The 15815-nt window shown below is 37.9% G+C and overlaps 1 protein-coding gene across 1 annotated transcript in view; it reads right to left on the reverse strand.

Annotated features, from left to right (window-relative positions):
* Nucleotides 1–1155: 1155 nt before the first annotated feature.
* Nucleotides 1156–15815, reverse strand: part of METTL15 (methyltransferase like 15) — a 69034-nt gene continuing 54374 nt past the window's right edge. The window contains exons 4-6 of the mRNA XM_027901363.1: nt 10883–11074; nt 8691–8869; nt 1156–1689 (exon numbers count right to left, since the gene is read on the reverse strand). Coding sequence (XP_027757164.1) covers nt 1244–1689; nt 8691–8869; nt 10883–11074 — 817 coding nt within the window. The 3' untranslated portion in view covers nt 1156–1243. The remainder of the gene's footprint in view (nt 1690–8690; nt 8870–10882; nt 11075–15815) is intronic.

A 15815-nucleotide genomic window follows, 5' to 3' on the forward strand; every position in this document is an offset into this window, starting at 1 on the left:
GTCCAAAATGATCCAGTCAGTTATCTTTCAGAAGCTAGTGTAGTAGCCATTTAGCTGAGTCAGAAATTGCACTTTCTTATTCTACCAACCAAGTTTCAGACTCACCACAAATGAAATCCTGGTACCAATTTGATTATTCAAATTAAGACGTTTTCCTGAAGAAGTCAGAGGTCAAAGAATTTGAAACATGTACTGTTTTCCTTTTAATTTTTAGCATATAAAACTAGCAAACCAATGGTATTATAAGAAAATATAAACCCAAAGCTAAATTTAATCTGTATTAACTTACTAAAAAAGAAATTATGTTACATGTTCTACTGCCTAGTATAGCACCCAAGTTGAAAGCTGGCGTTAAGAGTGAGCCTTTGCTAAGATAATTCAATACTTACCTAAGCAGAACTTCTTAATAAATGATCAACAGCAAAGAAGAATACTTCATAAGACCCACAATAACCCCCCTTTTTTTGATAAGTTAGTTATAATTCTATCAGCACCCAAAAGTTGTACTGGATCTACGCACAGAAGTAATGGTTACAGGAAGAAATTCAGATGGTCAAATTTGGCTGCTTGATTGTGGTGTCCAAGTGCCAACAGTGGTCTTCTAAGCATCTTTTTTTTTTTCCCCCAAGATAAATTTGTTATTTAGAACTCTTTAATCATTAAACAACCAGGTGATCACTCAGGAAAGCCCATTTACAAATTCCTGGATGGAAAATGGCATCTTGATATCACTTTATTTCAGAACTAGCTCCTGTCCCATAGGCATTCATGCAACAAGTCAGTTAGGATACAGAGACACATATATCATGAATTCTCAGCTTACTTTAAGCTTGCCCTAGACTGAACCAGACATCTGAATTAGGTGTGAGAAACCCACCCCCACAAAAATGTGTCTGTCTCAATCAGCTACTGAATTTAGACAGTTAATGCTGGGGGTCTGAATATAATCTAAAGGGAATACTACAAATACATCCAACCTAAAATTTTTACAAACTTCATGTTTGATGCTTTTTTAAAAAAATATGTTTATTTTTTCTCTAATTAGTGACATCCACTTATATCCATTTATTTTGTGTTTTGATGCTCTGTACTACATCCCGATTAAAAAGAACACAAAGGTACGAAAGAAATGTTTTCTGACAGCCTTCATTTTATTTTTTCAGTTTGATACTACCTGTCCAGGTAGCCTTCTAGAAAACAAAATTAAAGGAAATTATACAATTATCTAATCATATGTTTTGTTTTAGACTTTAATGGCAGCTCTTAGCTTGGCCGACCTTCCTCTTGGGTTTGTTTCAATATCCTTGGACTGGGGTGTGAGAACTTTTTTCTGTATAAGAATCCACTTGGAGTTGGATTTTCCATGGGGAGATTCTTGTGTATCCTCTTTTTTGGAGGGGTTTTTCAGACCCTGTCTTATCTTCTGCCTCGAGCTAAGATTGTGCTTTTCTGCCATGTCTATCCCATGAAAAAAACGTTTGATAATCCGATCTTCCAGCGAATGAAAGGAGAGGGCTACAAGGCGGCCTCCAGGTTTTAGAAACTTCTCAGCTGTCTTCAGTCCTGTGAAGAGCTCATGGAGCTCATCATTGACAAATATTCGCAGGCCTTGGAAAGTTTTGGTGGCAACATGGGCGGGTCTCTGAAGCAAATCCTTCCGTGCATACAGTGCTGATGGTGGAAAAGCACCTGCCATAAATTTTAAAAGGTAGATGTTAGTATCTATATTATTTCTACATCTTGGCATTAATGCACTTGACATTAATCCACTCATGCATGATGACTCGAAACAAAAGCACACTTTAAACAGAACTCTGAGCAGCAGTGAGCTCCCTTCTTTGTGATATGCATTTGTTTTCTACTTAGAATTCACATCTCTGAATGCAAACCCCATTAAAATATGCTGGCTTATGTTAAAGTGTTGGGGTTTTTTTCCCTATAATCTTTTATAGAAGTTGCCTCTCCAAATGCAGTCACAACCTGGCTGAAACTAAGATAAGCAAGAAAAAAAACAAGATGGGTTAAGTAAGTCTCCCCTTACAGCTCAGTGCAATCAATGTCAGTTCAGTATTTGTGGTTGTGTCACGCTTTTAAGGAAAAGAAAAATTAATACACGATGGACTCAATTTTAACTGTTGCCTTCTAGATAATCATGCATTTCTTCACAGCAGAGATAAGTGAAGACAATGTCTACCTGGTGATAATGAATTACCTAAAGCTTATAAGAGGTATCCTTGCTTGGGAATAATAATTATTGACCACTACTCCTGTGTTTCTTCAAATGTTCACAAAAATACCTTGAGAACTTTAGCAAATGCAGCTGACACTGTTGCATTTTCACATGCCTATTGAGCAGAATGTGTCAACAAGGTATGGATTTGTCAGATGAAAAATCACCAGATTAAATATTTTTTTATTAGATGCACAAAACTCCGTCTTCCTTTCCCCAAAACTCTTATGAGTTAAACAAGTCTCTTGTAGAGACTGAAATTTTAATAGAAACTTTAATATACCACTATTCAATATATTTTAGGCTTGAACTTTCATTACATGAGTGCAGAGGAAAATAGCTAGAGAAACCTGAGTTGATGGATCAGAGAGAGTGAAGTGCAAGGATCTTATAAGACCTGCAAAAGCTGAGTAAATTTATCATCTATTATGTAAGTGAGCCCAGGAGTCTGATAAACTGAATGAACAATGCTAGTACAAAAGTGAAAGAATTATTTTTCCAAACAAAAGGGCCCATTAAAGACAAGGCAATACAGCTGGTATATATATGTATTAAATTTCATGTCAGTGCCAAGCTACAACATAGAGAAGCAAGAAAATGCAGTTCATAATCAAGTAATTGATATTCTACATGGTGTCTACTAGTTGTCTAAATTCACATTTACACAGGTGATCGAAAAAAATTAATAGAGATATCCTAATCCAATATGTTGGCACAAAGTAATTTATTAGTTTTAGTTTAATTTATTTGGTTTTAAAGGTAAGGTTTTAGTGATGTCAGAAGGCACAAGCATTTGGTATCACAAGCACACAAGTGATCTTAGTGCTCAGCAAAGGGACAGGATAATAATGGGATTTAAAAGTTCAATCATTAACAAAGTTGTTATCATGCAGGCAATGTATCTAAGATATGTTTCTGCATACTTGATTTTCCCAACTACATTCCCAGCCTCATCTGACTTCAATGCTAACAGGTCCTAAATTCACTGAAATGTAGCTGTGGCTGCTTCCAGCTCTTATAGTCTGAATCCTTTGAGACAGAAAGTGGCAACAAGGCTCAACTCCTCCCAACATCCTACTGCATGGGAATTTGTGACTTTAAACTGTTTCACAAAACAGAGTAAATAGATGTCACCTGTGGGAGATGGGCTTCTCCATCATTTACAAACTCTGGAAAAGCTGCACTAGCTAGTTAATATAATTTCTGTCTTTGAGAACATAACCTTCTATATTTACTATAAATCACAAAATGAATATATACTCTCCTTGTAGCCCACAAAGCCCATTTTGACAAGAGAACTCAAAATCACAGAGAGTAAGGTGTCCCGAGAAACCAACTGACACCAAGCTTGCACTAACACTCAGTGTCTGCTTTCATATTTCTTTACAAACCTGTAAATGGGTTCTTTGAAAATGGAACCCTTAAAACATCCACTGACTGTCAGTTGTGTGTGATGAAAACTCTTTCTTAATGCATAACATAAAGGAACGCTGCGCTAAGCAAAATAGACACAACTTTCTTTAAAGGGTCAAATAACAACTACAAACACTGCTCAGACCCCCTGAACAATTACCACATGGAACAGCAAGGTTAAAAAGACCACTCCTGCCATGTTCAGCCTACAAAACCAGTTTTAACTTCAACAAAAAAGCGCTGTGACTTGAAGAGCATCAGTTTTATACATTCAGTTTTGGACTGATACCACCCAGAGCTGGTGTTCACCTCTCAAAGCAGATCCAGAATTTCTAACCACCATATTTTAGCAGTCTTAAGTATTTTCTAAAAATACTGCTGGTTTTCTGGGGATGATCCATTTCTGATATTCTAAGAGTATTTTAGCTTCCAAAAGCATCACAGATAAAAATGGAGCTAACCCACAAGAGAACAGCATGTCATTTAGGTACAGAACTGACAGTGCTTCTTGACTGGGACCTAACCACAAAAATGGAAACCCAGAATGAGATCCTCTGTTTAATATTTCCACAGTCAATCTCTCAGGAACTTTAGTCAAACACTGAGAGTTTTACCTCCTATGTCAGCAAAGCATCTTTTACTCACCTGGAAAACAAGAGTCATGTGAAGATCTACGACATCCTTGTCTCTAAACTGGAGAGACGCAGATTTGATGGACAGACCACTTGGTGGTATCCCACAACCTTACATGCCTCAGCTGAACCTGCACCAAGAGCACTGCAGGTCATATCTGTGACTGCAGGTCATATTCGGGAAATCGGTAAAGAAATGCAGTCACTTTGCAGCTTTGTGCAAAAAAATCCCTCAAGCTAAAAACAAAATCAAACTATTTACAAGTTCAAAGACTTGCTGGTCTGTCGTCAGAGACTGGGATTAACTAATAAATGTAACCTGTGGTAGTTGTTCCTGTCACTGTGGCCTTCATCTTTTTAGTAAAGGCAGTAGATTTTGATCTATGTTCCACGGGTGAAAAATCTTCCTCTCACTTTTACTCCTCTGGTATAGTCAAAAAAAGCCCCTATCTGTGCTTTCTGCTAAGGCATAATATCTGTCATCCAGCCCCCTCCAATCACCGAGACACTAAAAGAAAATCCTTCCTGGTAACTGGCTGTACAATGTACAAAAACACACACACAAAAAAAATCTGTATGGGAAGCTTGTAAAATGAATTTCATTCATAAAAACACCATGCTTCTGGCTAGATGACTGGCTTGAAATCCCAGTGAGAGAAATTATAATTTTTAGTTTTAGGATGCCCCGATGATACTTACACTTTTTAAAAATCTAATAGATTCACACGCTGAAATGCATTGAAATTTTAAAAGCTTGTGAATGAAATCAGCAACGTGCTGGGCCTGTCAATATGAACTATTAAAGCCCCCAGAGTGTATGAGAGTGGGAGAGTCTAAAAATTAATTCAGATCGTGCACCTGTTTGCAGGAATTCGTCTGCTGGATTAGCATTGCATTTAATAAGTTTCTGTGACGCAACCAACGTCCTTTTGTCTGGGCTCCCTCAGTACAGTGTTAATTCTCACCCATCTGAAATTCAGGCAGCATTACACGTTCCAAACCGATAATTAAAGTCTATAAATGTGAACCAGCCTGAATGAGATTGACTTTAAACATTTAAGTTCTTTTTAAACTTTTCGAATTTGTTTACTATCTCGTCGTGGATTCCTTTCGAGCTAAGGCCAAACGATGACATGATCTCAAAATGATCTTCTGATAGATTATGCACCTAAATAATGCTCAGAAAAATTAAATTTTGGACAAAAATTGACAGCTAACAAGGTATATTGCTTACCGAAAAGAAATCGAAACAGATCATCAGCTGTACAGAAAAAGCACATCAAAATTACACCCTAAAACTGCTTTTTTTCTTTAAAGTTTTTTTCTGCACAGGGAGTTAAACCTGTTGTTTTCAAATAACCCAGTGAGGTACAAGAGAAGACCTCAGCAAGCCCTTCATAATCAACTTCCACACATCGATTCGCCGCCCTTCGGGGGGAGAACTCCTGATCTTCAGCATTTACAGAGTGTTCAGCACTGCAGGTGGCTTCGTGGAAATTACAAACAGCGAGCGGAGCTCGACTGTGCTGCGGGAGAGATGCTGCTCACATGACTGAACAGGAAACTCCTCCTCTCTCACGTGTGAACTGCAGGCTCCACAGCTGGCAGAGATCTTATTTAAATGGATCAGCAGCCTTTTGGGCAACATTTAAAAAAATAAAAAAATAAATAAATAAAAAAAAGAAGCCAAATTTTTAATTAATTGTTTCAGGTCCTTATGCACTGGCATAGGATGTAGATAGAGAGAGAATTTTCAGGTGCTGCATCAAGATATAGAAAGAATTACTTTCTTGAATTGAAAAAAAAAAGGAGAGCGAGAAATCACTTGGATACCTGCGTTAGCCCCAAATTGCTGTGGTCAATCTTGACACACAAATCTATTTATATATTTTTCAAAGCTATACCTTAAAAATAGAACTCTTGCTAATGCAAACTTTTGAATTATCTGATTGCTCTGTGAATGTTGTGCAACTGTTTGGTATGGCTGGGGGTTTTTTTGTGGTTTTTTTTTTTTTTTTTTTTTTTTTTTTTTTTTTTTTTTTTTTTTTTTTTTAATTACATCCTTCACTTTTATCTCCCAATCAATTAGCAACAACAATACATATTCTAACCTTCTGGGGGCTGGAAGGAAAGACCACAAAAGTCTAGAATTCTATGAAAAAAACATTAAATTTTGCAATTTCAGATTAGTCCTAATCTAGATTCACTGTGATTCTGGTTATTAGCTGGACCTCAAGATGAAACTCGAGAGCTCTAGAGAATCTGAAGCCACAGCAATCAAAAACATGTGAAAGAAATATGGACAAAACATAAATGTCAGATTCTGACATCAGCAGAGAAAAAGAAATAAATAGCCAGCTTCACTGGATAGATTTTTTGCTTGTTTTCTGGTTCCTATGTAGGCAAAAATAATGACCCTGCTCTGGAAGACAATCAGGCTCGTAAAGAATCTGCAAAATCTAAAATGCAAGATTTTATTATTCTAATTAATATTTTATTTTTTTAAAGGACATGACATTTAACTAATAGGTCACAGATTTTATTCTGGTAAAGGCCTGAATTAGTCAGGATTATTTTGGGCTTTGCCACGAAGAGGTTCTTGTAGCTGGGGTCTCTGGCACTTTAGCTCTTTTTTATGTCAATAACTGAACTGTTATAATTTCACATAAGAATATATATGGATGATAGATGAAATGACTCAAAATGCATTACAGTTACCAAAAATTTTGTTAAGGTGTAATCAGTTCAAAACCAGCTACAACCACCACTGTTCTCCTTCTATGGATGAACCAAACTAAAATTGGAAGAAGTTCTATGCAAACAGGGATCAGTGTAACAGCCCTAAAATTACTATAACAACTTCCATACTCCACAAAAAAGGCAGACAAAGCATATACATTTATTGCCTTGGCAGATGTGTGCTGGATTCATTGTTTCTGGCATGTACACTCCCCGATGCACACATGACTAATGTATCAGGAAGCTCTTCAAATATAGCAGAGAATTTAAAATGAGAACAAAAAAATCCCTCTCATTGTCACAGAAAGTGACCATTAAGTGATGACTCACATGCAGCACATTAAACATGAAGGGACCTTCAATCACTGTCTTTTATATCCACTAGTTTCAGAAGTTACTGAGTTGCTTGTTTACAACATACAACATCTATAACACAGTGATGTGGTTGCTTCAACCTCAATAGTGGCACGCTGTCTTAATCAAGGGCTTTTCAAAAAGCTTGAGGTACGTATGATAGAGCCTGAAATTATTATTTTATGATGTTGATAATGATGATATTAAAAATGTAAGTTTTATAAAAGACTCATAGTGTTTTATCTCTTTCATTTTTTTAAAAATTGCTTGCTCCTTATATTTACTGTATTTACAGCAGGAGCTTACGACAGCAAGTGGTGTCCTTGGGTCCTTTTATCATATCAGCTAAACTTTGGGACTCAGTTGACTGGACATTTCTTTAAAGTATCCTGACTTCTACAAATCCAAACCTCTTAATTTGCTGGTCATTAAAAGTAAGTGCCTTTAACTTCCAGTTTAAATAATACTAATTTTTAAGAATACAGTAAATTTTTTAGGACTCTTCCGGATACTCAGATTTTACACTGTTCTTTAGCAAATGTTAAATTTGGATTGTCACTGTGAAGGTCTCCATTCAAAGTCAGCAGTTAAGACTTGTTTGTGATGAGATCCAGTAATTTTCATTAATTGGTTGAACAAATAAAAACATCCTGACATTACCCATTGGAGCGTTAATGAACGGGATTTGTGCCTTATATTTTTCCTCAAAAATTTTCACTTGAGAACACAAACGTGAGGGTTCTTGATGCAAGCACAGTTCCTGCCTAACTGCATTTTGTTCAAATTGTTTACAGTGAGGAGCAAGTAAGATGGAGTGTTTCAATAGTCGCTCCAGGCTGATCTAGTTGGCATGCACAAGGTGAAGCAAGCCATGTATTGCCTTGCTTTGTGCGTTCTGATCCTTTAAATAGACAGAAATCGCTTGATTTCACTCATAATTGGGAACTGCCTTGGTACCTCCCCTCGAAATATTAAAATGCAGAAATTTATAGCTGAAACAGGTGTGACACATCCGATATTTGAGGGTTTCTCAACAGCCAGGATCAAGAATACCCCAGGCTGCTGTCATTCTGTGGTTCAACTCCGCTGGCAAAATGACAAATCGCTTCGTGTAAAATCTATTATTAAACTAATTGTCCAACTACAATAAAAAAAAATAAAAAAAAAATAAAAAAAATTAAAAAAAAAGAAAGAGGGAGCTGACATCAGAGCAGAACAGGCAGGATTAGATCCCGCACGATTTCAAGTACAAATAGATCCCTCTGGGACCTGGGGGATTAATTTTTTTTTTTTTTCCGCCACAAAGAATTAACGAGGGGTACCTGCCACGATGCCTGCGAGCTGCTGCGTCCTGGTGATGGGGTACACGCTGCGCGCCTGGACGATGGCTGAGGCGATTTTCTTGGCGTGCCTCTCCTCCCCGTAGGCCCTGAGGATGGAGGCAAGCGCCTGTTGATCCAGAGCGTTCACCACGTCGGCGGCCGTGGGCATGGCGGGGCACCTACGCACAGGAGCAGCCAATTAGTGCGCTGACGTCAGCTCTCATTGACGAGGGGGTGAAGCTTCACAGCACCGAGACATAAAGTCAAACACACACACACTGCACACGAGTGCCTTTGAGGTTTTTTCAGATGGCAACCCTGTGGAAACAGCTTGCCCCTTTGAAATCCTTTTTCTTGCTGCTCTTGTTCCTTAACTTCAGCTGGAACAGCTTTGACTTCTAAGTATTATCATAAACTGCGCTTAATGAGGTGACAAGAATATTTCAGTGTCGTGCTAAGATGTGACCTTTTTCTTTAGCCGGCTTTAGGATTTAAACTTGCCCCTTCTGGGTCCATTTTAGTCACCTTGCATCCTGTGCTGTTTTCCAGTCAGAACCGATTTCAAGGATCTTTCACATCTCCTGCCATGAAAACAACTGCTAATGGAAATAATTAGATCTTACTTTTCACTAAAAGGCATAAGAATTTATATCCAAAGACTGTTCTAACAGAAATGACCTAATACAAATTACAGGAATTATTGCAATTTAAACAGTATAATCCTCACATCTATATATCGAAATCTCTTTAACTTTGCTACTGAAGTAGTTCCAAGGTATTTTATGAACATTATCTATGGGTTCACTGATCAGAGAAAACATACAAACTACTTAATAAATTCTCTTCTAAAAAGACATGAATTAGCAGACAATTTTTCAGGCATTTTTCACTCCCCTGCAGTATCTTACAAAAGATAACAAAACTTGGAGGCGAGTAGTATCATAGCAACAACCACAGCGTAAGGCTTTTGTTATGTCTCAGGTATCCTTTTTTTCTCATGCTCTTGCTCAGTGTATGTTTTCTCATGATGCCTCAGGTTTATATTTAAGCCTGGAGTTCAGACTCTTGAAATCTGAGGACTGAACCCCAGGAGGATCACGGGAGCATTTCGCACAAAACCAGAAAAAGCAAATATCATGAAATTTGCTGTGTTGAGACGTAATTCCTTAGGAATTGAGGCTTCCCATTGGCTCTCTGGGAGCAGTGAAAAAGCAAATGGCATTTCTTAAGACTCCAGGTCCACCAAAACACCAAGAAAAAAAACCTGTCACTCTCCCAGTATTGCTTCACGCAATAACAGCCATCATCTATACAAGGGAGACGTTTGGTTGCTCATGTAAAAATGCAAAATGCTTCAGGAATACATCAGGTTGTCTGAAGACGACAACCCCTGCGTAAGCAGAAGTTATCATTCCATCACCATCACTGATTTTCGTGTTCTTGAAAGTACTAAACACCAATCCAAATAATTTAAACACAGGTGGTTTATCCAATAATTGTTAATTTGGCAATTAAGTAAACCTGATGTGCCTCCAACACGATGTGAAAGGAAGCTCATGATTTTGCTAAGGGAAGCTTACAACAAATCATACTTGTGTGTTAAAAGCAACGTAGCAATCTGACTTAAAATGGCAGATAAAACAGATGGGATTTTATTTACTTATTTTATATTGCACTCCTTTTAGAGAGAAGCAACTGGGTCAGATGGTCACTGCACAAAAGAAGGACGTTGCCTCTTTCCTGAGGAAGCAACTGAAACTGCTCCAGTGGAGTTTCCAAAAACTGTGGCAAAAAAGGAAAGGGACTCCAGTAAGAAGTTGTGAGCCTGCAGATCAAGCACAGGCTGAGAAATGGTGGAAATAACAGGCCTCTGCAAGGGAGATGTCCCTGTGACTGTACACCACACACTCCAAAAATGTTAAAATTCAATGGTGCAGTTAACAAAAATGTTACTGGTTTAATTACTCATCATGGGAACTTTCCTCTTATTTCAAAGCAGGCAAAGATGATAACCAGGGCTGAGCACTGAGATGGACAAAAAGCTTTTTGGCAACAGAAAGAAAGCACACTTGTGCAAAATTAGATGTGGTTTGATGATGAGAATTCTTTAGTTTAAGGGGAAATGAAGCTCACAGGGGTTTCTGAGCAGACAGTTTTTGAGTTCCAGGAAGAAATACTGTATTCTCAGGTACCTGTCACTATCCATCCTCATGTCCAAAGGTCCATCCTTCTGCAGGGAAAAACCTCTCTCAGGTGTATCAAATTGCATGGAAGAACAGCCAGCATCCAGCAGAACTCCATCCAGAGTCCCTGGCTCGACCCCAGATGAGATTAACAAAGCCTCAGCCTGGCTGAACCGTCCTAGAAGAGGTTGGATCTGTTTTCTGTAAGAAAGTAACAAATTAATAGCCTTAATTTTAATTATAACACAGTCTCTCCCCCTTAAATAGTAGGTATTAGGTAATAGCCCTCAACTTGCCTCAGAAGCAATAGGGCTATTCTCAAAGCAATAGTTCATGTACTTTTCATATGTCAACACTGAAAACTGCTCCAAACCACCCCTCAGTGACTACTTACAGTTAGTTTAATTCTTTACTCCCTTCCTGCTTGATCTCAAAAAAACGGAAACCTGACTAAGATATAATTTTTTACAATATGCAGGAACTCAAAAGGACACCTTTCAGCAGCAACGCCCTGACCACCAAGGTACCTGCCCCGCTAAGCAAGGCCCTCAGTCAAGTGAGGACAAAATGCAAAAAGGGAAGGAATAGATCCTGGACCTAGAGAAGCAGACAGGATGGACTTCGATGAGCCTTGTGGGTACCTTCCAACTCGGGGACATTCTGTGATTCTATGATCTCTGAGGCGTCCAATGATTTCTCGGACTTTTGATTTTTGCTTGCATATAAGGTGACTTAAAATTACGTCGTTTATTTTACCTGTCTCTCAAAACCTCAGCGAATTAGATTTGAAAAGATTAGCCAACGCTGCTGCATTTTTAAGCAGTACCTACAAAATACAACATATTTTTGTCTCTACCAAGAAGCCACTGCTTCCAGTGGAGAGAAAATAGCTCCTTTAAAAGGAAGACACTGTAAGTCCAACCATATGGAAGAACATTCAGCCCCACAACATTCTCCTCGTTAGAGCAGAACAATCCACTTACTGAACGTAGCACAAAACCCAGGAAACAGTGTGAATGAACAAATTCCATGAGGGATATCACGATCACACACACGATTTTGAATTGATTACTCTCCAGCACGTAACTGAATACAGCTACTCATCTTAATAAGAACTGACAGTTCCTGAAAAGCACAATGATCCACTTAACATATTTAAACCAATTTAAGCTGTACAGTCATAGTTTTGAGAATGCATTTCCCCTCAATATAATGAGAGGAATTTTCCTGAAAATCTGCAGCACTTTTTCCAACTGGGCAGAGTTTCTAACTTTATGGCTCATCCAAATGAATGAGCTTTAAAATTCCATCTGTGGGACATGAAAACAAACGAGACCTAGAAAAAAAAAAAAGGTAAATTGCCATTGTCTGGTTCCCCAGTAGACAGTAATCCATGTCAGCAGCTCTGAACTAGTGTTCTACTGTGTTACCAACACATCTGAAAAATTATTCTGAACAATGTTTATTTATTGCTAGACATTTTATTACATCTCTTTATAATAGTCACAAGTACATGAATTAACTAAGATGTTTGGGGAAAGCTTTTCATCTGCGGCCTGCCAAACCTTTGTGATTACAAGAACTTAATTAAAAGAGAAGAATATTTGAAGCAAGTTGAAATTTCCTCTTTGGTGGAGAGAGATGCTTCAGCTGGAAAATGTTTTGGAGTTTGCAAACGTTTTGGAGACTGAAAAATAATGAAGGCTGACATTTTGATGTCAGACTCTCAGCTGTGTGAAATTACAGCTTCTGTATATAAGGTGTTTTTGTTATACACTGCACTGTGTGTGCCAATAGTGGATAAGGGCATCTTGGTGAATGTAAGTCCTTACTCAAACCAGATGCTTTTTATGAGTTTATAATGACTACATCACAACGTTCAGACCAGTTCTCTGAATTCCTGTTTCTCTGTGGAACAGAAGACACAATTTCAAGCATCTTGGCTATCCCATACACTTCAATTAATCAAGCCAAGTACACAGCTATGAAAGATTTATTACCTTATGAATGGAAATACAAATATTAATTCTTTTTTTGATAGGACAGTAACAATGATGATAATGATGAAAAGGACTAGTCTGTTAGATTATAAGCACAACACAATTATTTAAAGTAAAATATTTTACCAAGCATTCAGAATACTTATTGGAACATAATAAGTCTTCCCTAGCCTACCACTCTTCATGCCTATGTTCAAACAAAAACTGCCTCTTAAACATATGATTTTTCTCTAACAATTCTTAATTTAGCCTCAACTTCCTTTTGTCTTCAGGTTTTTATTTACATCATCTGTAAATTCACTTTCCAGAATAACCTCAAATAAATAATAAATGATGAACTGTTAAATAATAAACTACGTTGAAAAAAAAAATGTTTATTTCCTAGAGCCACACATCTTCTGTTCAACCCAGGTATGAAGAATTCCTCCCACTTCGTTTTTCCAGTGTTTTCTTTGGGCAATAGAAGATTTATGTTCCATGACCATACTTAACCCAGGGTGAAAAATCTATTATCCTCTCTGTCTTAATATATTGCAAAAGCAGAGCTTAGTGGGAAAAGCAGGAACATCCCTAAACACCAAATAAAACAGCCAAGCTTATAAGTTCAGAAAGGCCCGAGGAGGGAGACCATATCAAAACATTCCAGACCAGGACTGAATGGGGACTTTTCGACAATGAGCCACCCAGACAGCACATTTTAGGCAATCTTTGAAGGTTAAAAATCGAACCAAACCCAGTTGTCTTGCTTAAGAGAAAATATTCAAACAAACAAAATTTGCAGGGTTTAATATTTAATGACTTGAAGATACCTACGCAGAAATACAAGACAATTTCAGAGATTACGGTCTGAGGATGTAAAAAAGCAGAAAATACCTGCCATGTTACCTTTCATTTGGGGTGTGTCCCTATGGGGGTAATAGCATGGTAATTGTTTGATAAATTCCCAACTGCTACCGACAAGCAACCTCTAACTTCTCAAATTATTCAACATGCTCGCTCCCTCTTGATTCATCTTGACATTCTACAAGAAAAGATTATCCAAGGTTTCAAAAGAACACTGGGAACATGGACAGTACAGCCCATTTTAGGAAGAATAGAAAGTTATTTCAGCTGCTACATGTGTTGTTGGGGCCTTAATAGATTTTCTTGCACAGCAACTTCAAAAGCTTGCAGAATTCTTGGAAAATAACACAGTTGGAAAACAAACAGCATGTTGGGTTCAGGGCCCTTTGTTCAGGCCATAACACAGTATTTTATTATATTATACTATGACACATAGCATAGTAATTCTTCTAGACAGCACTCCATCCACACTTCTCAACTATATGAAAGAGCAGAATGAGAAAGAGCTCAAAGTCTCCTAAAGTATTTCAGGTTCTAAAGATTCCAGTTAATCTCTGTTTTTTACAGCCCTTTATAAAAATATTTATTTTTTTATTTTACTGAGTTGAGAGGGATAAACACGGGAAAAAATTAAAGCATGAACGTAGCTTCTACAAAATAAACAGAATCTTTTCTCTCATCTACTTCTCCATTGTCACAGACACTGATGTGACATCAATCATTCAAGTAATGTCACAGAAATGTATGATTGTGCTTTGATGGTGCTTCAGCAACTTTTTTTTTGTATGTACATATAATAATACTTGCTCTCGATCTTTCCACTCGCAAATTCTATGTATGAACACACAGAAAGTCACGATGATGACGTGTCAACGTGAAAACTGCCTTCTACTCAACCAGAATTAATGGTTTCTTTGAGGGAATTGAAAAAAAAAAAAAAAAAGTTCTTCAGCTCACTCCTGCCAGTGCACATCACACAAGGAGACCCACCTGGTGCTTTGATTCTCTGCTGAGACTCCATCAGGGGTGCCAAGAAGCACCAGATGTAACAAGGATGTTGGTGCAGCCCCGGTTTGGTGTCACTGACTCACCTCAGCTGTCAGAGAGCTGCGACTTCCACTCACAGCTGCACTGCTTCAGGCACACCCAGCAGCAAAATACCCAGTCCTCTGGTTTGTAAATCCCTGGAACTTTCAGCATCCTACCAGGAAATTGTTGGGAGTGCTATTCTGCCTCGGTGGAACACCCATCTCAAAAAAAAAATGTACCTGGGTATTCTGTAAGAAATTCTAAATTACCTTCTGTCAAATAGAAAACTGTCATGGGTTTTGTGCTTGCAAAGAGAAGAAGCAGAACCACAAACTGTAACGTCTATCAACTCATAAATGAACCCTGTCATTACATTCCTAGATTTATTAAAAAATTATTTAGAGATCTAAAAAAAAGGCTAACATTCAGTATCTTGTTCTCTGTTTCTTCCCTGGTAGTTTTTAGCACGCTCTTCTAACCACCAGTGAACACCAAGCATTAGGTTTTCAAAGAACCAGCCCAGTATTTCATCACTCACTGGTCAGCTCATAGCCTACATAACTAAACTTCCCATGGTTTTTGCCATTTCACTTTATACTTAACTATAGGACTTTTCACCTGCTGCTTTTGTAAGGTTCTGCAGTTCTTCAGAATGAGTCTTCGTTTTGGCTGTATTAGGTAACATAGCCTAATCAGCAATCAGCAGCAATTATGCCAGCAATTTACCGTCTTATTTAGATCATTTCTGAATAAATAAGCTGCGTGCCCTACCCACACACCCTTGTGGTACTTCACTGGTGAGCTCACTGATTTGAAATGAGATCAGTGGCCCCAATCACAGGGCAGAAAAACCTACACCAGAAGGATGTTTTGCTTCTACTACCCATTCTTTACACAATCTTACCTTGTTAAACCCCACTCGTCACTTCTGTATTTACAAACTGCGAAAATTTGTTTCACGTTAAAAAAAAATCACTCATAATCGAAATTAAATCTGTATTTGTTGCTCGTGACGTTGCAATCCATTCCTGGAAAGAAAGTAATGTGCTTAATCCTATTAAAGATTGTAG

The sequence above is a fragment of the Empidonax traillii genome, unplaced genomic scaffold (assembly GCF_003031625.1).
Source record: "Empidonax traillii isolate 1590-97213 ecotype Southwest subspecies unplaced genomic scaffold, ASM303162v1 scaffold779:size455592, whole genome shotgun sequence".
Taxonomy (NCBI): Eukaryota; Metazoa; Chordata; class Aves; order Passeriformes; family Tyrannidae; genus Empidonax; species Empidonax traillii.